The sequence below is a fragment of the Cuculus canorus genome, chromosome 1 (assembly GCF_017976375.1).
Source record: "Cuculus canorus isolate bCucCan1 chromosome 1, bCucCan1.pri, whole genome shotgun sequence".
NCBI classification, from domain to species: Eukaryota; Metazoa; Chordata; class Aves; order Cuculiformes; family Cuculidae; genus Cuculus; species Cuculus canorus.
The window spans coordinates 104,246,628-104,274,627 of NC_071401.1; the positions used below are offsets into that span (position 1 = coordinate 104,246,628).

Genomic DNA, 28,000 nt, shown 5'->3' on the forward strand with positions numbered 1-28,000 from the left:
CAGGCTCGGGGCGGGTGGGAGGCCGGGCGAAGGCACCGAGTTCAGCGCGCGCTCCCCGCCGCCACCGCTGGACGGCGTGAGGATGGCGGGAGGAAGCCGAACTACGGCTCCCAGCACGCACCGCGACCTGCAGATGCGCCGGGACGCACCCTTCCGCTTCCTTTTCTTCCGGATGACCCACCTCCTCTCAGCGGACTGACTGGCTCCCGCGTCGCTTTGCCTCATGGGAGTTGTAGTCTTTCCCCTCTAGCAACATACGGGCTCCCTTAGGGAGGGCGGGAGGTGCCAAACTAGCAGTCCCGGCGTCCTGCGCGGCGTGGCCCGGAAGGAGCCGTCAGCAGTTGGCGTTGGCGGGTGGTACTGGAGCCGGTCGGTGGCCATGGCCGGGCAGATGGCAGTGCTGGGTGAGTGCGGGTAGCGACCCGGGGACCGGGCCGCTGCGGGGACGGGGCCTGGGGGGCAGCCGGTACGGCGGAGCGCTGGGGAGGCCTCGCCGTGCCTGTGACGCCGCCTCCCCCCGGTCTCGCGGCTTTCGTCCCCGCGTCACCGGCCCGGACTGTTTCTCTCAGGGCAGCACGGCTTGCGGTGGCGGGTTCCTCTTGGTAGCGCGTTTTCTTTTAGACAGTTCCTTTCCAGACACTGTTCCTTCTTTGGAGATGATAATGCCCTGTGTTCAGTCTCATCTGTGCTGAACGGCTGTTTCTTCTTCTGCAGTCCCCTCTTTTTGCAGCCTCTCCCCATCTCTAATCCAAGGTCAGGCAGAGAGCTGGCTCCTAAGCTCCAAATTAGCAAGAGATTTGATTGTTGTGAAGTCCATAATAACATTAAATTAGCCCTTGGAAAGTAATAAGAGTTTGCATAGGATTTTTGGTAAAGTTTATCTATCTGTATTTAACTGGAAATACATCCTGTCCCAGCTCTTGTCTCACTGCACGTGGTTGATAGAGATCACTCCCTTATTTTGCCAAGGCCTGATAAAGGGTGCTTGCTTTCCAAAACGAATCTTAGAGACTTTTATTAACCAGCACTTTTGGTATCACGCTCTTTTCAAAGCCAAAGTGCTTGGTGGTATGTGGCTAAGGAATGCCTTGGCAGATTTATGGCCGGAAGTAAACCTGCTCTTACTCACCACTTGGCTTGAAGCACAGCTGTGACCACCCTTCCCTTTGGGGGAAAGAGCTTATCTGCTACCTGAAATCCAAGCTATTTAGATTTATTCTTGAGATTTTTTTTGTTTGCTGGTGCTTTTGTTTTCCTTCTCAGTGACACTGCTTTGTGTTGGACTCTGGAGTTTCTTGTTTTGTCTGTTGATTATGTGCAGAATTTTAGAAAAAAATAAAAACAAACAAACAGCTCTGCACTGAAATTACCTCTTGATTTCAAGGCATGGAAAAGATCTAGAGATGTGGGAAGATGTTCTTTGGGAGCTGTGACCAAAATAGGAGGAGTTAGCATATTTTTTCTTAAATCTTATTTTCAGATTTCCAGTGAAGTTAGAGGAGGTGTTGGGATTGGAAATTTGTCATTCATCTGATTTTGTGCAGCCTCATTAACTAGATGTCCCTTAGGGGTCATTCACAGGCAATTCCCAAAAAAAATATTAATTAACCTATATTTTGGCATTACCTTGCAGACACAAAATGACTTATTACAAGGTAGTAATATTTTTGGCTTTGCTGTACCTCTGAGGTGCATTTTAACGAGCTTAGTATTTAATGGCTAAGAATTTTGACTGTTCTAACCACTCTGTTTAATTAAGCAACCTAAACTTGCTGGTGATCTTTGAAGAAATGAAAAACTAATTAGGTAGCTGAACAGACTTCAGAATGTGAAAGAAAACTGCATGAGGTGTAAGGTATAATGCTGTGTCATTTGCATTGACTTCTAAGTTTGCAGCAGTAGATATCTAACCATTTTTTATTTTTTTTTAAACCTGTGTTTCAGGCTCGGCTGTTCTGGCTCTCCTGTTAGCTGGCTATCTAGCACAGCAATATTTACCGAATCCTACACCAAAAGTGATTGGGATTGACCTTGGCACGACTTACTGCTCTGTTGGTGTCTTTCTTCCTGGAACAGGGCAGGTGAAGGTTATTGCAGATGAAAATGGGCATAACAGCATACCAAGTATAGTGTCTTTCACAGACAGAGATGTGTATGTAGGATATGATGGCCTAGAACTGGCTGATTCAAATCCTCAGAATACTATATATGATGCAAAAAGATTCATTGGGAAAATCTTCACTTCAGAAGAACTGAAAAGTGAAAGTAGCAGGTATCCCTTTAAGGTAAGAAAGCATCTTCAGTTGTCTCCAAGTTCCTTTTTCTGTAGGAAGCTTGAAACATGTAGTAGGTGACCAAATATTCTGACCTTGAGTCATTTGGCTAAATCTGATATGCAAACCATAAGAGGTATCCAGAGAGGTGCAGAGGAAAACAAGTTGTGAAAGTTGTAGCTCTTCGTGGGAGCTGGTAGAGATTTTCTAGAGGATGCTGTCCTCTACTTTGAAATGTCTTTCTGGGTAATCCTCCAGCCCCTTCCCTTAAGTATAGATTTCACTTGAAATTTTAACTGTGCTTTGCTGAAACTTCACTTTTTCCTTAGATTGAAAAAAAAGCAAGTGTTAAAGTCACCTCTTCTCTGCTGAGTGCAATTTTTTCCCTAGAGCTTTTCCAGTGCTTATTTGACCTACAGCAGATCTCAAACGCTGCATTTTGAAAGAAGCATTGCATTAATTTATCAAGGGGCAGTATTTGCTGAAAAGAGACAAATTTTCAGCTACTGCCAACAGTCTTTGAACTCTACTTGTTAAGTGAAGCTGTTCCAGTGCCAACCTGTTTGCTTCCTTTCAGAAAGAAGAACCTGTAGGGAACTTTATCAGTAGGATAAACCTAATTATTAAAAAGCATTACTTTTATCTTTGAATGTGGTGTTGAAGTTGATTACACACTTGCCAGGTGTTAACTTTTTTTTGTTAGTGTGTCATTCCTGGGCCCAGTGGTTGTCACTACTCTGGGTATATTCAGACCCCCTAAGTTGCATGTTTTGCTTAATACTCATAGGCGAGGGGTAAGAGTGATTCAGGAAGTAACAAAAGCACATTTGTGTTTTTCCAGAATAAACAGACTATATGCAAATAAAACACATGAATTCATGGCTGGAGCAGGATGGGAGAGCGTAAGAAAGAGACTTCTTGCCTGGGTTGTGTTGCTTTTTCTTTCTAGATTTTCAACAACAATGGATCAGCCGAATTTTCTGTGACAACTAAAGAAACCTTTCACATCACTCCAGAGCATATTGGCTCTCAGCTGCTGCTGAAATTGAAGAGAATGGCAGAAGACTATCTTGGCATGCCCATTTCGAAGGCCGTCATTTCTGTGCCAGCAGAGTTTGATGAAAGGCAACGGAATTCTACCATTGAGGCAGCAAACCTTGCAGGTGATGTCTCTCTATTCCAGTGTTTTTCTGTGAAGCCTTAAAATTATTTTTAGGTCTATTTCACTAACAGTAAAGTCTTTGGGGAAGATATAGAAACAGTGGATCTATAACAGACAACCTTAGAATGGATTTTTTTTTTTAATACAGACCATTAACAGTTGTGAGGAACAACAGAAAACTCTTTGGTACCGACAAGGTGCAGCTGACTAATGCAAACATAGATAGATAGAGGAAGTAAGTTTTACTTTGGAGGTAACAGTCTTTGTTGTAATCTCCATATGAACAGACTATACAGAGCACTCATGGACAATAATTTAAACAGAAATAGAACATGTGAAATAAATCTTAGCAAGATTTCTCCAGAAGAAACATGTTTGGGCAAATCATTGTTCATGACTTCACCGTGACACTGAAGTAGTATTACTGTAGGCTTAAATAAGGAAAAAAGTTCATTGAGTATTATTGCTTAAAAAACTATTTCTTTTAGATCTGACCTTTTACTTAAGGTAAGTTTGGTGCAAAAAAAAAAAGAACACCAACCCAATGGTAAATGTAATTATGATGTGAGAACTGCAGTTTTCTGAAGTGCATCTGATTGTTGCTTGCCATCTTTTCTCTTTGTAGGGCTAGAAATTTTGCGAGTAATCAATGAACCCACGGCTGCAGCTATGGCTTATGGGCTCCACAAAGCTGATGTGTTTAATGTCTTGGTGGTGGATTTGGGTGGAGGAACTTTGGATGTGTCTCTGTTGAACAAGCAAGGAGGGATGTTTCTCACACGAGCCATGGCAGGTGAGGAAAGTGCTTTACTTTCTCAAAGAGAGGGTGAAAAGTAAAGGTGCACCTAAAGTCACTGTTAGAGGGGATTTTTAAAACATACTAGCCTTGTCACAAAGGGTTCTCAGCTGCCTTTCATGTAAAATTAGGTTTATTACTTGTTTCAACAATTAAGATAAATTCACAGTTTTGGATGACTCAAAAGCATAAGTTGTGGTTTCATTTTATCCATGGCTGTTAACTTTTGTGTCCACTAGTAAAAGTGCTGATGCGTATTACAGTTGCTTTCACTGGACTTTTGGATGTTACAAATGTTTCTGTTACCTTTGTCCAATCTGGAAACATTTGACAAATCATTGACTTGTACTTTAAAGCATCCTCTCCTTGTGTTTGACTCCAGCTCAGCTGGACAAGGCTTGTGAATGCGTTAAACCCAGAAGTAAGTTTTTGATATGTTTATGCCAAAGTGATTCATCACATGGCAAAGAGTTCTGGGAGCAATGTTTGGTAAAACTGTAGTGAATACACAACTGCTTTTCAGATGACTTGGATTCAGGCAGGTCTGAGATGCAATGCTGTTTGCGTTGCTTTCAATGAACAAGTTTTAATATAAGCTGCTGCCAAGTCTAGTAATTACTAGAATGGAACAGGAAGAAATATTCAGCAGCTTTATTCCAATCTATTTAGATGGAAGTCCACTAGGAGAATTCTTGTTTTCACTTAAAGCAAAAAAAAAAACTTTGAGAAATTGTTCAATGCAGATGAGAATCTGCAGGATACTTTTTGAAGTCTTTTGAATGGAAACCATGAACAATTGTTTGAAAAGTTTTATAAACACGGTGCAAGAATAATCTCTCAATAGAAATTGGTTATAAATTATACTCTTTTCTTTCCCCTTTTTCTGAAGGCTGACATAAGATATAGCTGTTATTAGAGCTTGATGCTCACTGCTTGCATTTTATCACTTCCACTTTTGATGGTATATATATATATATACACATATACATATACTTCAGCAGCATGTAGTTTTTCGTGTAGGTGCATGAAGATGTTGAATAACTTGAAACTGCTAAAACAATGATCCCTAAAAAGCTGTGCAGTGGAAGTGCAAAGAGAAAAATCCATTCTGGGCAGAGAGAGAAATTTGTAACCGTGAATTTTAGCTGGAAAAATAATTTGATGTGAGAGATAGCACTTCAGTTACAGGGTTCCAGGTAGAAATTTATTATTAGGTATGTTCTTCTACAGAAAATACTTCTGTTAGTTAACAACTTCTGCTTTTTTTCTGTTACAGTGTAGCAGAACAGGTCCAGGGAAAAAATCTTGGGAGGGATAAATTCTAAAACAGCTGCTAAATAAAAAACTGGAAATTACTATGTATCACATGTTCTTCAGCAGACAGAAATTATTTCTGGTTCTGCAGATTTGTAAGCTCTTGTGCTACGCTTATGGTTTTAGTATCATTGCTCTGGCCATTGAGAACCACCTACCAGTAAAAGAGAAGTGTGTTGCTTTCTGCAGCTTTGAAGGTGATGTCTGATGCCTTCTTTTCTGATGTTTCAGGTAACAACAAACTTGGAGGACAGGATTTTAATCAGAGATTGATGCAGTATTTATATGATCAGCTTCGTGAAATGTATGGTTCTCTACCAACAAGAAAAGAAGAAATACATCGCCTCAGACAGGCTGTGGAAGCAGTTAAATTAAATTTGACTGTTCATGAGGCAGCTACACTAAGGGTGTTGTTGACTATGCCAGAAAGGAAGCTTTCAAAAGAACATCCAGAAAGTGTGGTAAAAACAAACACTGTGCTAAAAGGCAAGCCTTCACAAAACACAAAGGATCTTGGAGATACTTCAGAAGTAGAGAACAACTTTGTGAAAGTTGTGTTCGAAACAGAAATCACTAGGAAGCTATTTGAGATGTTAAATGAGGACCTTTTTGAGAAGATTCTTGTGCCCATTGAAGAAGTGTTGAAGGAAGGCCACCTACACAAAGCAGAAGTGGATGAAATTGTGTTAGTTGGAGGCTCCACCCGTATCCCTCAGATACGGAAAGTTATTCAGGATTTCTTTGGAAAGGAACCTAACACCTCTGTAGATCCTGATCTAGCAGTTGTAATGGGTGTAGCTATCCAAGCAGGGATTGTTGGTGGGTCCTGGCCTCTCCAAGTCAGCGCTATAGAACTTCCTAATAAGCATTTACGGAAGACTAATTTTAACTGAAAAGGAACTCTTTCCCATTGCATTCCATCTCTCCAAAAGCGTACTCCTATGATGTGTACTTTATCTGACTGGCAGTGGAGCCTAATCTTAGGCCTAACTGTATTAAAGCTAGCTGTTACTTTAATGGTACAAGAGGTTTTTGAATTTCTGAAGTGTCCTGTATTTGTTTGTAGATTGTCTGTTGGATGAAGTGCTAGTGATGACACACTTACAGTTTCTTGCTAAATTTTATTAGCAAATCCTGAAAAGATGTGTGTTTAAAATACAAAGGGAGTGTGACCAAAGGTTAGAGGTAATGTGGTATGGTACTGTAGGTATTCCCAGGTCCAATATATATACTTAGAAAGAATGTGAAGCAGTGTTAGTGCACATAGCACTAACAGTGTTGAGCTTAAACCTATTTATTAAATTGAGTCATTTGAGCATTTAAGCACCTTTCTAAAAGGCATGTTGCAGCTTGAATGAGACTTAGGCATTCAGTTGATTCTTCTGCTGTTCATAACAGCATAATTGTATTACTGAGGCTATGTGGCAAACAGCCTCATATTTCATTGGAATTGTATTTATGTCTCTCATGGTTTACTTCCTGAGCTGGTTTTGATGGTTAGCATACAGGTGCTGTTTCATACCACTGATGTTCTCCACAAAGAACAAGAGTGTATTGCCAACTATTTATACATTCTCCGCCTTATTTGAAAACTGCCATAATTTTATGTATCTTAAAGCCACACCTGTGTATCTTCCCTTGAATTTGACCAACACACATTACACTGTTGCACATCTGCAAGTGCGGGATGTCTTTCTCTGAGAATCCCAACGCATACTGCTTTCAGGGAGAGAGGATGAGATGGAAGGGACGGCCTGGATGAAGTCTAGAACCTGTAGTCTTAGTAAATGAAGATTCGTCCAATTCTTTTGTACTTCTTAGCTTGTATCTCTGGTTTAAGTTTTGTCATATTCCTACTCTTAAACTGAACATAGATCAGAGATAGTAGCTGTTCTTTAGGGAAGGGAGCAGTGTGTGAAACTGAGGATTTGAGGCAGCACTTCTTAGGACTTTATTTTAGTCATATGTTTTGTCATGCAGCTATCTAGCAAAAGCACAAGCAGAAAAAAAATAATCTGGAAAAGAAAATTTATGACAGTGCTGCTCCCTTTGGAGAATTATATCAGTATTAAAGGCCAGTTAAATTCTTTTCATTGTAGAAAGTTCTGCATAGATAAAGTGCTTCATTCAGCTAAGACTGGCTTCCACATCTGTCCTGCCCGGTCTTAATCAGGTAAGCTCTACTAACAGGTGATGCTCCAGAATAATTCTATTTGTATTAAGCTTGCCAACATAAAGTGTGGGGCTTAGATTTATTGTTTAACCTATGACTGTATTACAATAGGCTTATTATTATCCTGGCAGTAGGCCTCATTTATGGCACTACTGTAGATCAACTGTGCTGATTCAGCTTTTTTCATAGTTCTTGTCTGAACAAATCTTTGAAGTAATCCAATTTAAAACCTCTTAAATTGAATTGTAGTTGCACACAACCATTCTGCCGGCATTGTTTAGCTTCACAGCAGGATCGCAATATATTGCTAACATCTATTTAATTTCACTGAGTTGAAAACCAAAGTTTTTTTTTTTAATTTGAGATTTGTTTTCTTTGTGAAGTGACCCTGCCTCTAAGGCTGCATGGAACTTCCAGTAACGTGTTAATGTGTCCAGAAGAAAATTGCACAGTTATAAAGAGTGACTGGTTAGGGACTAAGTTGACTATAACTAAAATTCCTGTGTTGAAAGAAGTGCCTCTTCAATGAAATCGTGGATGAATGCCAATATACAGTACAGTTCTCATATGCTGTTGCCATTCGAGGCCTTTGCTTTGCAGGTACAAATGTATGCATTTAATTTAGCATATGTTCCAATGTCTTTGGAGTCATTGTGGCCTTTCTTTTTGCCCTGCTGTAAATTCATCTCGAAGTCTACTGGAGTTACAGTAGGTCTTCAGTTGTTATTTTTTTTTTTTAATGCACTGTAAAATGAGCAGACCTATATAAAAACAGAACTACATTGCAGTGAAGTTAAAACTATTAAATGCTGCTTGCAATTCTGGAAAAAGTGAGGTAGGAGTGTGGGATTAATTTTAAACTCTTAAACTTTTAATGCAAATAAATGAAGTACTTTTTTCTTTCATATGCTTCTTGACTCTGGAGGTGTTAAATTTCCTTCAGTGTTAATCTGAGAATTGTAAGAGAAGGATCAGTTGTTTACTTGTAAAAGAAATCATAAAAGGGTATTTATTCAGATTTCCATACAGATATTTTTTTTTAGTAAAGAAGTTACTGTACATTGTATACTCAATGCATCCTTATTTATTAAATAACTGTTGTGTGATTTCTACAGTCAGATTATTTATTTTATATCTTTTGATTTTGGTACTGTATTTTGGCACAAACCATTGAATTTTAAAGACAAATCCACTGTACTAAGTGGGTATTTCCAGGTACGCACACGTATTGCTTATCAAAAGTCTCTTAAAACAAGTAGATATTTGAAGGCTGAAATCTTTCTACGAACAGTGCTTGAAATCTGAGTATGGTTGCTTATGGTGTTGGGTGTGCAACAATTTATATAGCTAAAGCTTGTGCGGCGAGTTGAAATTCTCAAAGTATGAGATGCCTCACTAATTGTGTGTTCCTGAATTGTTTCCAAGTGCAGATGATTAAATGCATTTTATAAACAACCTTTTAGAATGTTTTTAATAAAAGCAATTTCTGTCTCTTGGATAAGTCTTGTTCCAGTTTCTTGAAGGAATACTGTAACAGCACTATTCCCCCATCTTCATCAAATTCCTTTAGAGATTAGAGGATGAGGCTGTAATCCCTCATCTTGTCAAGGGGTTGCTGTACCCTGGAGTGACATATATTCTCTGGGAAGTGGCACAGAGGAGTGTTACGAACTGAGGCAGGAAGGGAAAAAAGCTTTTTCTTGTCAAGCTGCAGTTTGGGATGAAAGAATAGAACTGAGAAGAAAAGTTCAGGCTGGTACAAGAAAAACAAGGAATGATTGGGAGGAAGAAGCACTAACAAGGGGGGAAACCTTGGTCAAAGGGGTTGACAATGAATTCATTGCTTCTGTTGGGGGTGAAAGCAGTACTCAGCCCTCCTACGCTTATGCTGCTTGTGCTCTGCCTGGTGGATCACAGTGTGGGTGAGGAACAGACCCTCATGTTGGACAACAGCTGCAGGATGGATGTGGGGAATGGCTTTCATATGCAGAGTGAAGGCTGGGAACAGGTATGTATCTTATACATATGTTAAATTAAATTAGTAAATATTTTCCAAAAACTCTTTAAACACTTTATGTTAAAAAAATGTCTTTAAAATTCTACCATTATCCGCTGAAATACTACTCGTAAAACCTTGTTTATTTAAATAAATTACTTGCTATATTTATAATCTAACAAAAAACCCTCATAACCCGTATTAGTTGTGGCATTACCTTTATTCTATGTAGCATTTCTCTTAGTAGCTTGACTTGTTGATCTGAATATCTCATTTGGCTTTTCTGTTTAAAAGAGAACAATGTTTTCATTTTCCAAACAGCAAAAAGATTTGGAAAGTAAAATATGCAGCGTATTGTAGGCAATAAATACCTTTTATCCAATTTCACCTTGAGGAAAAACACACTAGCACTGCAGTTATACCATTTTCAGATATAAATGTAGTAAAAGAAAAATCCAGAACACATGCAGTTCCTCTGAGGGAATTCCTGTAATCTTAGGACAATGTGCAAAATTTGAGTGAGCAGCTTAGCCTGAATTACAAAAGTGAAAGAGGGCCGTAATCCTACAAAATCTCTTATTTAATGGAATTAGCTCGTGTAATATACAAAAACATAGCTGTGGCCTAAATTGAGTCATACAGTAATTTTTACTAATACAAAGGTATTGTTTCAGTGTAATGAAAATTTAGGTATCCAATCTAAATACTAGTTTAGTTATCAAACATATGGCTTTCTTACTGCATTTATGCTTCTCCCCTCAATGAAAAACTGCTGTGCTTTGGTTTGGGCTCAACTTAGATGCACCAATAGTATTCTTAAATACGCATAACCTGCCACCACCTTCCTTCCTGTATTATGACAAACTCTCCTTCCTATGCTTATTTAAATACCTCACCTTCAGTCTTTTTACTTTGGCTGCAATGAGTGCATTTATAGGCATAACTAAAGAAGCACTGAAACACCTGCAAGGACAGTGGGGCAAGTTCTTTCCTGAGAAAGATGACAGTCGTGATGGTCTGAAAAGGTGCTGACCACAACGGGCCAATGCTTACAGTTAACACCATGAGTTGCCGAGCATCTACCAATGTCAGGCTAACGATTTTCCCAATTGTATGCATTGATCGTGAGGAGTTTGCTGCATTTAATGCCTGAAAGCAGAAAACACACAGAACTCACAAAACTCAACCGTTAGGTGGTTTCAGCTGCCCAGAGGAGCCAAAAGGACAACAGAGCAAAGCTGAACTCAGTGAAACAGACTTGCTACTCTTTATACTAAATAAACAGGACAACATGGCACAAAAAGAGCTCAGAAAAAGAGACGGCTGATCAGGCCCAATCATCATGGGTTCACGATAGTCAGGTCTTGCCAAAGTAACACGATTGCCTTCTATGACAAAGTGACTCGACTACTGGATGAAGGGAAGGCTGTGGATGTAGTCTTCTTGGACTTCAGTAAAGCCTTTGACACAGTTTCTCACAGCATTCTGCTTCGGAAACTGTCAGCCTCTGGCCTGGACAGGCGCACACTCTCCTGGGTTGAAAACTGGTTGGATGGCCGGGCCCAGAGAGTGATGGTCAATGGAGTTAACTCCATCAATGTCTTTATCAATGACCTGGATGAAGGCATTGAGTGGACCCTTAGCAAGTTTAGCCTGGAGAAGAGGAGGCTGAGGGGAAACCTTATTGCTCTCACAACTACCTGAAAGGAGGTTGTGGAGAGGAGGGAGCTGGCCTCTTCTCCCAAGTGACAGGGGACAGGACAAGGGGGAATGGCCTCAAGCTCCACCAGGGGAGGTTCAGGCTTGACATCAGGAAAAAATTTTTCACGGAAAGGGTCATTGGGCACTGGCAGAGGCTGCCCAGGGAGGGGGTTGAGTCACCTTCCCTGGAGGTGTTTAAGGGACGGGTGGATGAGGTGCTGAGGGGCATGGTTTAGGGAGTGTTAGGAATGGTTGGACTCAATGATCCAGTGGGTCCTTTCCAACCTAGTGATTTTATGATTCTATGAAAACTTCAGCTTTGGCCTAGCTTAGAGCTTTCCAGTGCAGGAACAAGCAACAGCAGGCTTCGCAGCAGGCATGTGTATAATCTCGTTGGTGCAGGCAGATATCATAAATCCCAGGTGCCTCAGGACTGACACCCAGACAGACAGACACAAAGACTCTCTGTCTCATCTTTCCTCTGTGTCATCTGCAACTGGCTCCTTTGCTGCCTCACATTTTTCCACTGTCACCTTCAACTCCTGCGCATAACAAGACAGTACTGCAACTTGCTCCACCATCCATCCCACCTGCAAAGCACAACCTGACCCAATAGTCACTGATCAACTCCACTCAGAGAGAGGATGAAGCTGTATCTCTACCCTGCAACTGTGAAAGCTTGCCAGAAGACACGCCCACCCCAACTGTAGCTTCTATTCCCCTGTTCATAGTCTCATGTAATGACACACCTTGATACGTGATGTGAGAGAATGAATTCCTTTATTTAACTGATTTGCAATTTACGAGTAAAATTTTGTGTACTTGTTTAGAAAATACCTGAGGAATCTATGTCAAAAGATAGGTTTGGCTGTCTTGAGGAAAGATACTGTATTTTCAGTTAACAAATACATTAATTTATTTCAGATTTGGATAATCTTTTGGCTTTCTTCATAAACATACCAATGTGCCATTTTTGTAACAAAATAAACTAAAGGTGCCATACTGAGAAAACAACTTCATCTCATATGCTACTTAATAGCAGTGTAGTAAAGGTTATTAATATTTAGCAGGTCAGACAGCTACTTTTATTTCTACGTTATTAGCACCTGCATTTCTTGCAGCTAATAATACTGCCACCTCAGCATATCTTATTAAAGGTGGGATAAGTTACAGATAGATTTCCACGGCAGTTACCCATCTTTTAAACATCTGAAAAGCAAGGAACCTACTAGGTATTCAACTCAATGGAAAATGTCACTAAAATCAGGACAGGGAGTGGGGAATGGAATTTCAAACTCCAAAAGAGACAATGTGGCAAACTTCAGCTTTCCCTATTCACTACTCCTACAGAGTGAAAACAGGGATGACCAATACCCTTATGTTATTCCCAGACACCACAGCTAGAAAGTTTTCCCAGTTCATGCAGCAAATCTGGGAAATTAACCCATAATGAAAATAGGAAGAGTTCAGTTTCTATATACTTCTCCAATATTATGTCTGTACAGGTGGCTGACAAGAGTATGTAATTTTAGGATTAGAATCTTAAAATAGAAATACTGCTGAAGTTCCAAATCATTATAAATAAATAATCATCAGAATATGAAGTCAATCTGTTAGCCTGTCACCGTCATATAACATCCTGGGTTTAGATCGAGCTGGTAAGCATATTGTCGTTTAACATTGTGTGTTTATTTTAGGTTTTGTATTGAAAAAAAAGTAGAACAAATGATTACCTTTTTGTATATCAGGCCAACAACTGCAGTCACAATTTTGACCGTGGTAAGCAAGTTGTTACGCTGATATGACTAATGGAGAACTACAAAAACCAAGGCAATAGCATATCCACTCCCATATAAACTGGGATGATTTTCACTGACCATTATCATTACTCTGAAAATGAAAGAAAAGAAATTTTAAATTCTCTGCATTAAATCAACAACTGATAATAAAAAGTTCAATAAACTGACATAGCGGCAACTTGTTTAATCAAGTCCATTTGGATACAGGTATGGTGGAAGGTCACAAGGAAATATGATGTTAAGGAAAGGCAGGTCTTATGTGTGTTTTCCAATTTGTTAACTCAAAAGCAATTCTCAAATAAACTTCTAGACAAAATATCCTGTTGGTGACTTCACTGACAATGGACTACAAATAAAGAATGACATAAAAGAAAAAAAAAGAAAAAAAATTTAGATATTTGTACTTAGAATGGTTGCAACCACCATTTTTATTAGCATTAAATTTTATGTTTAAATACATCACATATGTAAAAATAATATTATGGAATTGAACTTCTACTGGTTTTGTCTCAGTTCTTCAGCTAAGAAATTCCTGATCTCTTTGCAATTTCCCTCATTAGATAATTAAAGAAGACTGAAGAGGCAAGCAGGGCAGGTGACTGCAAACTGACCAACAGAGTATTCCATCCCATGTACGTCACACTAAGTATAAACTGAGAGATCACGAGGGTCTCTCTCTGCAATGGCCAACATCCAGTGAGGACCTTGTCTGTTTGGTTGCTCCTGATCTCGGATACGTGTGTTCCTGAATCCAGTTCCTGAGTCCAGCTCCTTCCTAGCCGTGGACCCTTTCCCTCACGTCTACTCTGCAGCATTTGTGGTGGCATGTAGTCATTGAGTGGTGGGGGCATGATCTCATATATTTGTATATATTTTATTATTGTCTAATTCTTTTCTTTACTATCATTATCATTTCACTAAAGCTGTAGTTTCAGTTTCCAACTCATAAGTCTTTTTCCTCTCATTTCTCTCTCTCCTTTCCCTGTGGGGTGTGGGGAAAGGATTTTGGAAGTTCAACTGCATGGTTTTAGCTGCCGAATTTAGCTGTTTGGGGCTAAACCATGACAGCTTGTGATTAGAAAGAGGGAACATACTTAATGTTCACACTATTAGTTTAATTGCATCCAGTTATTTCACAGTTAAATAAGCTCTCACTAAGTAGAGCTTATTATGTATTATTAAATACGGAGTTGTCCTCTCTTCTTTTGTTAAACACTGTGGAATTGGTTAAAAAATACAACAGATAGCCTAGCTTCAACATTTGGGGGTGAACACCTGTGTGTTGTACAGGAGCCCTGCACTCAGTGCACTGCACAACTGTCTGGAAAAACTGAATATTTTCTGCACCTCTTGGGGCGGCCCCGGCAGCTGCCGGCTCCTTCCTGGGGCAGCAGGCAGGTCCTGGAGAGGGGAGACAGGATGCCCACTCTCAGCCCCATCAGTAACGCCTCCTCCCTGTCACTTTCTTGCATCCAGTGAGGCAGGTCTAGTGCTCCCAGTTCTGTCACTCCACCTGTGCAGTGCAGCCCGGTACCCCCATGGCCGCAGAGAAGTTTTGTGGTGAAATGCACTTTTTGTGCCCTAGAACGCAACCTGTGGCTGCTGAGGGCATGGTCTGCATGTGCCTCTCGTCCTGTCTGTTGTACGGATGCACAGAATTCGAGTAACAGTGATGATACCGAAACTGCCAGCAAGTCAACTCTCTAAGACTCATTTTGGAGTTTTGGAAAGAAAGCATCCTTTATCAGACCTGGGCAACATACGGGAGTGATCGCCATCAATGATGTGCAGCGAGACAAGAGCTGGGACAGGATGGTTTTCCCACTTAGATGCATATGGATGTTTTTTCCCAGAAATCTTATGCATATCCTATTACTTTGCAAGGTCTAATTTTAATATTATTATGAACTTTGCAACAGTGAAATCTCTTGCTAATTTGGAGCTCTGGCTCCAGCTCTCTGCTTGACCTTGCATTTGAGACAGAGAAAGGCTGCAAACAGAGAAGAGACATCTTTTCAGCACAAATCAGACTGAACAAAAGATGTTATCACCTCCAAAGAATGAACAGTGCCTGGAAAACACTCTGAAAGAAAACATGCTATCAGAGAAAGAAAACATGTTATCAGAAGGACATTCTGTCTTTCAAAAGCCACAATTACATAGATGAAACCCAACTCCACCCCAGCCCAAATAAAAAATACTCCACTTTTTGTGGAGACTGGGAAGGAAGCGGCTGAGAAAAAGTATTTCTTAGGAAGAACTAACTGTATTGATATTTTATCAGCCATATGCAGTATGATCCACCTTGACATTCTTTTTTGTAGAGCATAATTGCATAGAACAGATTTTCTTGTCTATCCAGTGTGGAAGTCTGGTAAGGACACATTCACATAGACCTGACTAAGTTGCTCTGTAGGCTAACTCTGGTTTGGCCATTCGTTTTCTCTTTTGTCTGATGAATTTCATTTCTAACTTAAGCTAATGTTGACATATTACTCCTCTACTTAATTATATTTAAATTTCTTTAGCACAAGGAATAGGTTTAAGGAAATCCAGTGTATTTTGCTTGTTAACTTTTTCCATTATTTGGCAACTTTTGTGATCAGTGATTTACTGGTATAATGTCAGCAGCATCCCCAAAGAGAGGAGATTGTATCTACAAAGCTTAACCCTAAAACTACTGGTGGGGAAAGAAAATAATGAAAAAGAAAAAGGAGGCAAGTGTTTGTTTGGAAGGGTAGAGGGAAAAAGTAAAAGTGATTAGGCAGATTTAGCAAATTTCTTAGAACATAAGACCTTATTTAAAGCACAAACTATTATGTACATTCTTTCTAGATGTGAGAATTAATTGATAAGTTTTGCTGCAGCTGGTTTGTATGTTTAATTATCTCATCATATGAACCTGTCTTGTAAGATGTAGCTGTTTTAAGTCAAGAGATAACCTTAGGGCTGCGAGAACTTATTAATACGCTTAGTTGTCTTGTAAGATGCAGCTCTTGTAGGGTCAGGAGATAACCTGAAGGGAATCTCCAGACATGGTTGGATAATCTAAAAAAAGAATGAACATTCTTTGAGGATTTACATGGTTCTTTGTCTAAAACTAGTATATATACCCATTGTTTTTGTAAAATGTTATACCTTTTTTTTAGAAGGACATCTGATTCAGCGCTGAATTGTAAAATAAAAATATTATTGTCTTTGTTTCGAAGACTTTGTCCCTTTCAATATTTTACCAATGCATGAGTGTTTCTCATAGAGAAGGCTGACTTCATCTGCTAATAACATTTCAAGAGTACCATACTGTGGCCTTACAGGAAAGTCTCTTAGGCTCAAGAAGCAATCCCTTTGGGAAGTTAAAGCAATGTGTTGAGAAACTGATTTTTTTAACTTATCAGATAAAATAGTAATTGTGGCAAGCTAAACATTCTTCCATTTCTGAAACGTATTTAAGCTTGTAAAACCCCACCTTTAAACTAGTAAACTTTGATATTCTTTTTCAATACCAGTGTAAGGATGAAAAGTATTCCTTTCAAGCAACCCAACATTATAACCAAGAAAACAGAAAGAAGGCTCCCCGGTGGAAAAAGATTTAGGAGTGCTGGTCATCCACTGGCTGAATATGAGCCACCAGTGTGCACAGGTGGCCAAGAAGGCCAACAGCATCCCGACTTCTGTGAAAAATGGTGTAGCCAGCAGGAGCAGGAACGTGATTATGTCTCTATGCTTGGCACTAGCACGGCTGCACCTTGAATACTGTGTTCAGTTTTGGGCCACTCAGTACAGGAAAGACATTGAGGTCCTCGAGCACATCCACAGGAGGCTACTGAAGCCGGTGAAGGGACTGGAGCACAAGTCTTATGAGAAACAGCTAAGGGAACTGGGATTGTTTAGCTTGGAGGAGGCTGAAGAGAGACATTATTGCCTTGTACAACTATCTGAAAGGAGGTTGTAGCAAGGTGGGTGCTGGTGTGTTCACCAAAATAAGTTGTGCCAGGGGCGGTTTAGATTGGATATTAGAAAAAAAATTCTTTACTGTAAGAGTAGTCACACATTGGAAAAAGCTGCCCAGGGAAGTAGTGGAGTCTCTTTCCCTGGAGGTGTTAAAAAAACATTTAGATGTGGCACTTGGAGAAATGGTTTAGTAGGCATGGTAGCGTGGGGCTGATGGTTGTACTGGATGATCTTAGAGGTATTTTCCAAGCTCAATGATTCTATGAAAACCAAAATATTTTTTCATCAGGTTCAATTTGAAGCCAACACCTAGTCTGAACAGAAGACCTAACTTTAACCAATATTAAATAGCTGAAAATTAAATGTCTTGCTATCTTATATAAAAGGACTTTAAAAGTACTTGGTATTGTATAGGACAATACCTCTGTATCCATGTACAGGATGTTGATGGCAGTTGTGAAAGATAGAAAATAGGTCATTTGACTACTTTGATTCATCTCAATATCAGACAACTTATTCTTTCTCTGTTAAACAAAGGAAAAAAACTTCTCTTAAGAGGAAGTACTAAGTCCACTGACTCATGCTTTTCTGCTATCAGTTAGATGAGATATTCAGTAAATTTTTAATCCATTTGTTACAATAAACACTTAAGATTCTCAAATAAGCAAACAAAACACTAGAGAGCAACTGTATAGAAAGATGTATGTATATCCATGTAGTTCTAGTCAGTACTGCAGCCACAAAGTAGACACATTTATTTGAGTACTGATACATATATAAGTCCTTTAATTAGTGCAAATGCCCAGATTTTATCTCAAATGTACTACTGGAATAAACTAGTTCCAGTAACTATACAAGGTGATTCTAACTGAACGTAACAACAGAGCTAAATCAGAAAAATGTTATAGATGTTGATACTTCAGTGACAAACACATCTCTGACAAGACATTTAGAATTTCTAGCTCACTCCTTCAATGGCTCCAGAAAATTCTTACACCATTCACAAAAATACACTCCATAAGTGATGGAAGTGATACATATGCTTCATGGCTGCCTGAAATTATGTATTTTCATAGTTTCTATAACAGTGAACTCACAGCCTTCCATGATCCTCGGAGGGGAAACAACTAATTTTTTTCCTTTATCAGGAAAACTTTATCTTCCTAAATGTTTCTCATACCTTAAATGGTACCTTCCTCTTTAAGGAGGTTGAGATTAAATAAAGTATCAGTATATTCTGTGCATAACACATTTCAAAAATAATATGAATATTGAACATTCCTTTTATAATAAAGTGCAAAGATGAAAGATTGAATTTCTCTCAAATAAAAATAGCAAATAAATAAAAAGGATGAATCCAGTTACACAGTATTAGTGTGTTTTTTTCTTGGCTTTGCGCTTGTATTTTTGGTCACGCTCTCTCTGTCTCACTTTGTCATCCTCAATACTAGAGTCACTCTCACAGCTTTGCTGTTCTCTCTTTCTTTTAGAGGTGCTTTCATCCACATGGTGCACTTCACAGTCACTTGAATGTGGTAGGGCGAGTTCAAAAGAACTCTGTGCAGACTTAAAATTTGCAGCTTGATTTGGATAGACAGAAAAGGATAAATTTGAAGGCAGTGGCGGAGTCATCTGATAGTAAGGAAATTGTTGACCCATTGGACTCTGTACTGTATACTGCTGAGCTAAAAAATGGTTCATCTAGAGAAACAGAAACTCAAGTTGTTAACAATGTAAAGAGGAACTTACAAAGAGTTTAACTTTGCATGCATTATGGCTTCTACAATGAAAACACTGATAAACTATTAACATAACACAACATTTGAGAATAAATCTTATATAGTTTATTTTACTAACTAGTCTAGTTCAAAAAAGTAGACAATCTTTCATGGCTAAGTTAGAAAAGAAACAGAATTAGATTTAAAATTAAACAGGCAGTTACTCTTAGTGTAAGGTAATCAAACATGGCATTCTTTTCATTCCATCATGTTTTATAAATAGTTGTAGATTAACAATAGGCATTGTAGCTAAAGACATGCACGTCTGCAATTTTTTTAATCTTGGTTTAACTAATTTTAAAGTTAATGGGGAACAAGGCCTTCCAATCCATGTATCAAAGCACTTGGAACAATGCTGTAATTGCCCAGCTTATTGCTACAGTCTCTAAAGTATCCTGAGAGTCCCTCTCCTAAAACTACACAGCCCAAATACAAAAATAGGATTACAAAGGTCAGAAAGGAGCAGCTTTCTATTGCCTGGCAGTAACAATGAAAATGATGGGGAGCATGTCTGTTATACGTGCAGGCAGACTTCAAGCGAGTAATCTGCCTGGCTCACCCAAATAAAGGTAAGATTAGATGTGTGAAAGCCTACAGGTAATGAGATTGCTTCCTGCTGAAACTGCAACTGTCATTGGAGACATCATGCAACTATCATCCTTTCCAGCAAGCAGAAAATGCGCTCAAGTTGGTCGTGTGTGACAGTCCGCTGAGTCTGGTCTCTCAGTGTTTATGTACTCCATTTTTATTGAGGAGCATACACAGCAGGGAAGATGGTAGACTCCCAAACCTTCCAACCACAGTGGAAGGTATGGGAAAGCTTGTGTAAGCACCAGCCCTTCTGAGGGTACAGCCTGGGAAGAGTGGAGGCAGCCCATCACCTCTGTACAACACGGAACAGATCCTCTCCATGTTCCTGCTCAGATCACAGCTAGCAAGAGTAATCTAGCCAGACCTCACCCTTTCTACAGAAAAAAAGGGATAGCCATTCCCCAGACAGACCGGGTGACAGCAGTACCATCCACAGTTTGTACATCACATTAAATGTTTTTTTTTCCTCAGTCCTACCAGCTTATACTCATCAGATTCAGAAGCTCCATGATGTGTTTCGCGAGTAGGGCTTGGCCATATGAAGAGAACATTCCACTTGCCACGTAGAATATCTCAAAAGAGATTATAAGAATGGCTCAGTGCACCAGAGTCCGTTAGAGGGGAAGTAGAATAAGGGTTCTGTCATGACTTTTCTGACTGAAAGTAAGTCATGAATGTGAGAACTGCAGGGGCATGAAAAGCTTCAGGCCAGAAAACCTCAAAATGTTGTTGCTCTAATCTGGGCAGTGGTGATCTGTTGGAAGAGTTTTAGGTTTGTTTTTACAATGTTTTAAACTTTTGCTGGGCATTTCTGAATTAAGTAGAAGAGCCAACAGGTTCCCTGACTGAATCAGCTGTGTATAAAAAAGCTATTGCTTGCATAGCTGTAATTCTACTAGGTGAGCTTGTCTCACCAAGGGGATTTGATGTGGAACACAGCACAGAAAAAGAGCTCTGCCTGCAGACTGATATTTTTAGCCTCTCTTTAAGACATTCGTGCAGTAAGAAAGTAGTTCAATGTGGTATATCCCGTTATTATAGTACCTTAGGTGCTAAAATAAACAGACCTAATACAGTCAAAGTGAACAGCCTAAATCACATCTTGTGGCATTATATAAACACTGTTGTTTGCAGAAATATATAACACTTCCAACCTCACAAAAAAGTTCCTAAACTTTTAGCACAAACTCACCATCTTTTGAAAGCCTGAGTATTCATGAGGTAAACTATTGTTCATTGGAAAAGGAGTAAGAGGAAATGGAGGATTTCCATAAGCCTCTTGACACCTAGGAAAAACAAGCAAACATACAAAGACTAGACATCCATCAGATGGATGGTTGCTTACCAGAGTGCTGAGCTCTCAGTCTATAATGAGCATATCCAGGAGGAGAACTGAGAAATTAACAACTGGACTTCCATAAAGAAACTGATAAAATGGAAAGGCTTAATTAATGCGTAATCCTACGTGTATTTAAATACAGCTGCAAAAGAGTTCTGGATTTCACCATGAGAATCTAGCTTCCATTGAGTTTTGTCACATTAGTAGATAAAAATGTTGAAACACTGAAAAATACTGAACATGAGGTGTTCAGGGTTCCATTATAACAGGTTTATACCTGTGTATTCACATATCCATGACAGCTGCTTGTACATATACAAACAAAAAATACAGATTTAACTCAGTAGGGTTTAAAAAGATTCTTTTCCTCCCAACAACTGCAAACATTGTCAGTATAAATGCCATATTTCAATAACTTCTCAGGTCCTGCACCTTGCAGAAACAACTAAAAATTTGAAAATTAAAGCTAAATGAACATTTGGCAGGCTCAACAACCTAATTATTTAATGATAAAATTAACTACAGCACATTGCTAGTCATCAGCAAAGATGCAACTAAATGATGCGACAGCTGTTTTAATGAAAAGCTTAAAGATCGCTCTTCCACATCAATAATTGTCTTAATAAGCCTTTTCAGAAATTATAATCATACAGTTCATTCACAAGTGATTTTTGTTACCTATACGAAGGTGAATATAAGTCAGTATAGTTCTCAAAACCATGTGTAGGGCTGTTTAGTTCTGACGAGTGAGAACTCCCTGTAAATAAGACAAGAGCATAATAACTATTCAGTTCTGAAATTAACACAACAAAAACACAGACAGTGTTCTGTGTCACCTGTAAGGACATGAGTCCTTAATGCTTGGGTTGCAAATGCTGCCTGATCATTAGCTTTCTAGAATGCTTATTTTCATAAACATAAAATGAAAAATGTGACTGACTTGGCTAAATTCTTCAATCTACAGTCCCTTCCACTTAAAAGAACAGCTCTGATAAGTCTGTGGCGTCAGTACAAAACCTAACAAACAGCTTGAAAGTTGATCAACTTTTCCTGCCAGACAGCAAGTTAAAGTCACACTTCAATTTCTAAATGTAATCTGCCATGAAAACCTGTACTGCTATGTTGTCCACACAGTGTGGTCTGAGCTGACTTGGAAGATGTGCTGTTCTGAAGCAAGCTATTGTATTCTCTCAGTAAACAAAAAATACAGAGACTGAATCCTTTCCTATGCAAAACCAAGAGGAATTTTTTGTTTCTTAAAAAAAAAAAATAACTGTAATTTGTTCCAACTATAAATCATCACCTTTGTAAAAGACTGTGGGATTCAAAAATAGTTATTAACAAAATAGAACAATTTACAAAAACGTAATCATTTGGACTACTAAACGTACCAAACCGATATTGCACTTTAATTGGTCTTCCATACAAACGGATTCCATTCAGCAAAGCTATTGCATAAGGCACTGATTCTTTGTGCTTAAAACAGACAAATCCAAAAGACTTAGGTTTTCCTTCTTTGTCCTTACAAATTGTCACTTTGGTTAATGGTCCAGCCTGAAAGAAATCTGTATTACTCTCTCACAGAAATTAACAGAGATCAATAATTCATTCTGTTTTGAATATTTCATAATGATGGATATTTTGCCATTGTCAGAAAGAGTAAGTTTTTCAGTGTAAGAATCTCTACTTAATTTTGCAACTCTCCAGATTCCCCAAGCTCAAATTCTGAGCTTTCTACAAACAAAAACAGCACCACAAACATTAAAAGGGAACCAAACATCCATGGGTGATGTTTAGTCTTCAATAATCAGATCTTTTATTATTTGTAGAATACGATTATGTTTGCTGCAAGAGTAATTTACTGACTGCACAGCAAAAAAGTTATCTTATGCATGTACAGCTGCTAATACAATTACTAGAGGCTTTTTGCACACCTAACATAACTAAGCAAATTTATAGTACCAGCTATGTAATAGTGACCTATACCAATAGTATGCTTCTATCTTCCTCTTGCTTAAATTCCTAAAATAGCAGCGTCAACACTGCAGAGAGCAAACCTGAGCAGTGCTTCTGGAACCACCAGAAAACAGTTTTCTGTACTGCCTAACCCTCATCACAACTGCACAGTAAGGAATCAAGAGACCCTCTGTCCTCCGCCCTCCTCAAAAAAACCAAACCCCTACATCATATACTTTAGCTGAAATGTCTTCATTGTAAAGTTCCATTTCTGCCTACAAACACCATTTTAATCCTTGCATAGTAGTTCTAGAACCAAATTAAAGCAGTTATATTCCAAAAAACTGGCTCAATTTTCAAAGAAACTCTAATTTTCATAAGCGATATCAGACAATGAATTTTCTCTACACAAGATGGAATCATTATATTAGTCACCAAATTAACAGTTTCTCATCAAAACAAACAATGTATCTGTGTGGCTGACTTAACAGAGTGAAAAGAAGTGGCCAACAGCAGTTTCTCGCTACAGCTCAAGAGAGTCAGGGATGCAACAACTTAAATTCCGGAGAACAAAACATCCAGATGAGCAATGAAGTGAACATAAGTTACAAAAAAAATCCACCAGTAAAAAAAAAAATTAAAAATAACTGAATGTGTAAATTACTGTGGTAGGTGGATAGCTCATTGTTCTGAATCAAAAAAAATCACAGTCATTGGCAGAACTGGCTTCCTCTACTACCGCTGATATAATCTGTACTTTTCAGTAAAAGTCACTCAGAAGTCATCTATAGCTTCAGGCAAATACAAGTTAACTCGTAACAGTGCTACAGCAATTAAACTGCATAAACACTTAAACACTCAAAATAAACACACAGCATAAGCTCAGAGGAAGAAACAAAGCTGTAGAAATATATTTACTTTATTATTCCGCATTTTCAATGATTACTATAAAACAACAAATCTGCAGTGTGTCTGCTGCAGGCATTTAGAGTGATGATGTGGAGTTGTCCCTCTTATTATACCCTCCACGTTGTCAGACTGAAGATATTATCGATTGTCATCTGTGGTAATAATGTCCAGTTGCTGCATGCTTTTGCCAGCAGTGTATCAACTGATGTTCCATTAAATAAGATGCTTTTGCTGAAAAATGAAACAATGCCATCCCATTCCTAGGGAAAGTAGATGAGTCATATAGACAAACACAAAAGATCAAAAATAATGTACTAATTTTATTATTGGTTAAGAGGGTGACCAGGCTATATGGCAAGGGAAACTACCTAGGTTGTCCTGTGCAGGGAATCTTCCAAGGCTGATCTCGTCTTTCCAAATATCTTGAAGTTTGATATTTTTTTCTGGTTTGTTTTTGTTGTGATTGTTTGTTTTTAAAGAAGAAATTTCACTAAGATTCGGAACATATTTAGTTTTGACTGCATTAGCTCCTTGAGGAATTATTGTTGTTGCTCTACATTATATTACAGTTTTCTTGATAAAAAGTTACATAGATCCCATCTTCTGATTATTAATTCCCTAATGAGCAAGGTCTGGTTCTTCAAGAACTAGAAGACTACAGCCCTTTGCAGATCAGTCTTTAAGTATGTGGTCTTCCTGTCCATAAATAAAAATATTAATAGTTTAGAAATATTAATAGATATGTGATATTAATTTGATGGGGGAAAAGCTATAGGTTAGGAGTGCACCTTTAAGATTATGGCATAGCAGGAATATTGAGCTGTCCAAGAAAGGACAATACAGCAATGAGATGCATATGCTTTGCAGTGAAAGGCAGAGAAACCTGAGTGTGAACAAGATTAAGAGAAGGAAAAACATAAGTGGGTATTATTGGCATGATTTAAACACCCAGGTAAAAGTCAGCAGTTGGATGACTGCTGCTGATTATGCAGAAGTCAAGCAAACCCACATTCTAAGAGCATCTGCTTCTTTATATCACTTTTGTAAAAGAATTCATACAGTATTACTCACGTCCCCTGGTAAGGCAAGCTTTCTTAACCCAACATTTACCGTTAAACAGCAGACTACTGTTTAGTATTGGAAAAAGATAGGAATACTGCATAGAAAATAAGGAGGGGGGAAAAAAACCAAAACACCACAACTATTTATTGGCAAATTTTGAGGAAAGGCTGAAAACTGAAAGTTAGGAAGAGATGGGAAGAGCTAAAAACTCGAAGGGCTAAAATACACCAAAAAGAAAAAAAGGCCTTTCAATGCAAATGGCGTGGCATACTGAGGTCTTGCTTAGTTAGCAAGACACATATCAGTTTAATCAGTGTAATAAAACTGGTCAGTAGAAATAGTTCTGATTAGCAACTGAAATAGCAAGACAACAAATGATTCTGCCCAATTCCACTTTTGCATTATTTATTTTGCAAACTCACCAGAAAGAAGCAAGGTTCATTCTGAAGACTGAGCAAAACCAGTGGACTGATAAAAGCATGTTTATCACCACACTGTCAGCTAAAGGTCCCTGTCAGAGTCTGGGACCTTTTAGCTTGACAGATGCTGACTGGATCATGCCAGGAAGAAAAAAACCAAAACCATAAAACAAGCAGCCATAAACAAATCCAGCAAAGGCCTGCAATCAGCAACTACTGTCAATCCATCTTGAAATTTGATGCTTGCATTAGTGATATAATGCCGTCTCCTCTCCATATCCCACCCATATCCCACTCCCTTCTCCTTACTACTTTCAGGTTAATAAGCTTGGCTTTGCCAGTGATGTTGTCAAAGAAGAGCAAAACTGAAGTCACGTCACTGTCTTAACGTTGTCTGTCTTTGCTGTTTTCTTTCTTCTTTGGCATACCTTATTTCTAAAGAAAGAGAACTAAGCTTAGGTTTGAGACAGCTCCGGCTACTTCGTATTTTCCCATGACCTCCCTGAAGATTCCAAGGATGGAGTTTTAAATACCTTCTCAAGCATTAAAATATAAACCACTTAAACATAAAGATCATTTATAGGTGGAAATCCAGAGCCCCACCTGCAGATCATGCCTCTTGCACTCTGTTAATAGTTTCAGCCTTGCTCAACACATTTTGGGGTTTTACACTGATTTTTCTTAATGAAATACTGGAACAAAAACAACTTAAGCTTTCCTTGGGGATTTTTGAAAAAAAAAATCTTTAAAAGGGGCTTAGGGGCGACCTTATCACTGTCTACAACCACGTGAAAGCCACTTACAACAACCACTTCCAGTACTTGAGGGGGGGTCCCTGGGAAGGCAGGGGAGGGGGTTTTTACAGGGGCATGTAGTTATAGGATGAGGAGGAATAGCTTTACATTGGAGGGGCAAAAATTTGGACTACACATTAGGAAGAAATTTTTTACAATGAGTATCATGAAACACTTGCACAAGTTGCCCAGCGAAGCACTCAAGGTCAGTTTTGATGGAGCTCTGAACAACCTCATAGAGTTAAAGATGTCCCAGCTCCTGCATGTGGGTCAGACTAGATGACCTGTAAAGGTCCCTTCCAACCCAAAGAATTCTACGTGTGCTCGCAGCCCAAAAGGCCAAGCTGGGCTGCATCAAAAGAAGCGTGGCCAGCAGGTGAAGGGAAGTGATTCTGCCCCTCTGTTCCTCTCTTATGAGACCTCATCTGGAATACTGTGCCCAGTTCTGGAATCCTCAACGTAAGGATACGGAGCTATTGGAACGGGTCCAGAGGAGGGCTACAAAGATGATCGGAGGGCTGGAGCACCTTCCATACGAGGACAGGCTGAGAGAGTTGGGCTTGCTCAGCCTGGAGAAGAGAAAGCTCAGAGGAGATCTTATAGTGACCTTCCAGTACCTGAAGGGGGCCTACAGGAAAGCTGGAAAGGGACTATTCATAAAGACTTGTGGTGATAGGACCAGGGTGAAACATGTATAAACTGGAGAGGGGCAGATTTAGACTGGACATTAGGAAGAATTTCTTTGTCATTAGAGTGGTGAGACACTGGAACAGGTTGCCAAGTGAAGTTGTGGATGCCCCATCCCTAGAGGTGTTCAAGGCCAGGTTGGATGGAGTCTTGGGCAGCCTGTGTTAGGGGGATGTTTCTGCCCACGGCAGGCGGGTTGAAACTAGACGATCTTTTAAGGTCCCTTCCAACCCTAACTATTCTATGATTCTATGAAAGGAGATTGTAGCAAGGTGGGTGTTGGTCTCTCCTCCCAAGCAGTAGGACAAGATGGAACAGCCTCAAGTTGTGTTGGGAGAGGTTCAGCTTGGACATTTGGAAAAATTTCTGTACTGAAAAGGTTTACAGGCACTGGCACAGCCTGCCCAGGGAGGTGGTGGAGCCACCATCCCTGGAGGCGTTTCAAAGACAGGTAGGTGAAGAGCTCGGGGATGGAGCTCAACAGAGAACAGGTGTAGGTTGGGCTGGATGATCTCACAGATCTCTTTCAACCTAGCGCTTCTATGATTCCCTCTAACCCTCTCACTACCTGAGGGCCCACCTGCGGCCCCAGCCTCGCACAGCAGACAGACCCGAGGGAGGGGAGGCGGGGCAGGGACGGGGCTGGCGCGGCAGAACCGGCGACAGAGAGGAAGCGCTCCCGCCCCCGCAGCGCTGCCCGGCCCCGCTCCCCAGCACCGAGAGCCCCCCGCCCCGCCACCTGCAGGAACAGCTCGTAGAGGATCTCCTCCCGCACGCGGCTCTCCAAGTTCCCCACGAAGAGCGTCCTGTCCGCCTCCTCGCCCCGCCCCGCCGAGGACATGACCGAGCCCCGGCGAGCGGACACCGCGCTGCCGTAAAGCGCCCTCGGTCTCCTAGCAACGCGGCGGCGCGCGTGCGCAGCGCCGAGCCAGTGAGTCGGGCGGACACAGGCATAGAGGCGTAGTGGTACTGACACCGAAAATGCCGGCAAATAAAAGCTCTCTAAGACGCCTTTTGGAGTTCTATAAAGCGAGGCCCCTTTATCAGACCTGGGCAACACGAGGCAGTGACCTCCATCCATCGTGTGCAACGACACAAAAGCTGGTTACAGAATGTATTTCCCACTTAGATTCGTATGGATAAATTCTCCCAGAAATCTTATGCATCTTCTATTACTTTTCAAGGTCTAATTTTAATGTTACAAAACTTTCCTATAATCAAATCTCTGGCTAATTTGGAGCTGGCTCGAGCTCTCTGTATGAAGAGTATCAAGTCCAACCACCAGCCCGACAGCACTATG

General features: G+C 39.8%; 2 protein-coding genes across 5 annotated transcripts; one reads left to right on the forward strand and one right to left on the reverse strand.

Moving 5' to 3' along the window:
• The first annotated feature begins 306 nt into the window (after positions 1 to 306).
• On the forward strand, positions 307 to 9,227 carry HSPA13 (heat shock protein family A (Hsp70) member 13). The gene is made up of 5 exons (XM_009563550.2): positions 307 to 404; positions 1,945 to 2,285; positions 3,223 to 3,436; positions 4,061 to 4,228; positions 5,777 to 9,227. The coding sequence occupies exons 1-5, from the start codon at positions 380 to 382 to the stop codon at positions 6,436 to 6,438; spliced, it is 1,410 nt and encodes a 469-aa protein (XP_009561845.2). The 5' UTR covers positions 307 to 379; the 3' UTR covers positions 6,439 to 9,227.
• A 734-nt stretch (positions 9,228 to 9,961) lies between these two features.
• Positions 9,962 to 27,578, reverse strand: RBM11 (RNA binding motif protein 11). Of its 4 annotated transcripts, XM_054083874.1 has the most exons (7): positions 27,440 to 27,563; positions 25,529 to 25,654; positions 23,748 to 24,434; positions 22,265 to 22,427; positions 21,552 to 21,630; positions 20,727 to 20,820; positions 9,962 to 18,866 (listed from the first exon to the last, which is right to left on the reverse strand). In XM_054083874.1, exons 3-7 carry the CDS (start codon positions 23,760 to 23,762, stop codon positions 18,537 to 18,539), a joined length of 681 nt encoding a protein of 226 aa, XP_053939849.1. In that variant the 5' UTR covers positions 23,763 to 24,434; positions 25,529 to 25,654; positions 27,440 to 27,563; the 3' UTR covers positions 9,962 to 18,536. The 4 variants fall into 4 exon arrangements, with proteins under 4 accessions (XP_053939849.1, XP_053939859.1, XP_053939828.1 ...); XM_054083884.1 differs by lacking the exon at positions 25,529 to 25,654 and having other exon boundaries at positions 27,440 to 27,555; XM_054083853.1 differs by lacking the exons at positions 23,748 to 24,434; positions 25,529 to 25,654 and having other exon boundaries at positions 27,440 to 27,578.
• Between the last annotated feature and the right edge of the window lie 422 nt (positions 27,579 to 28,000).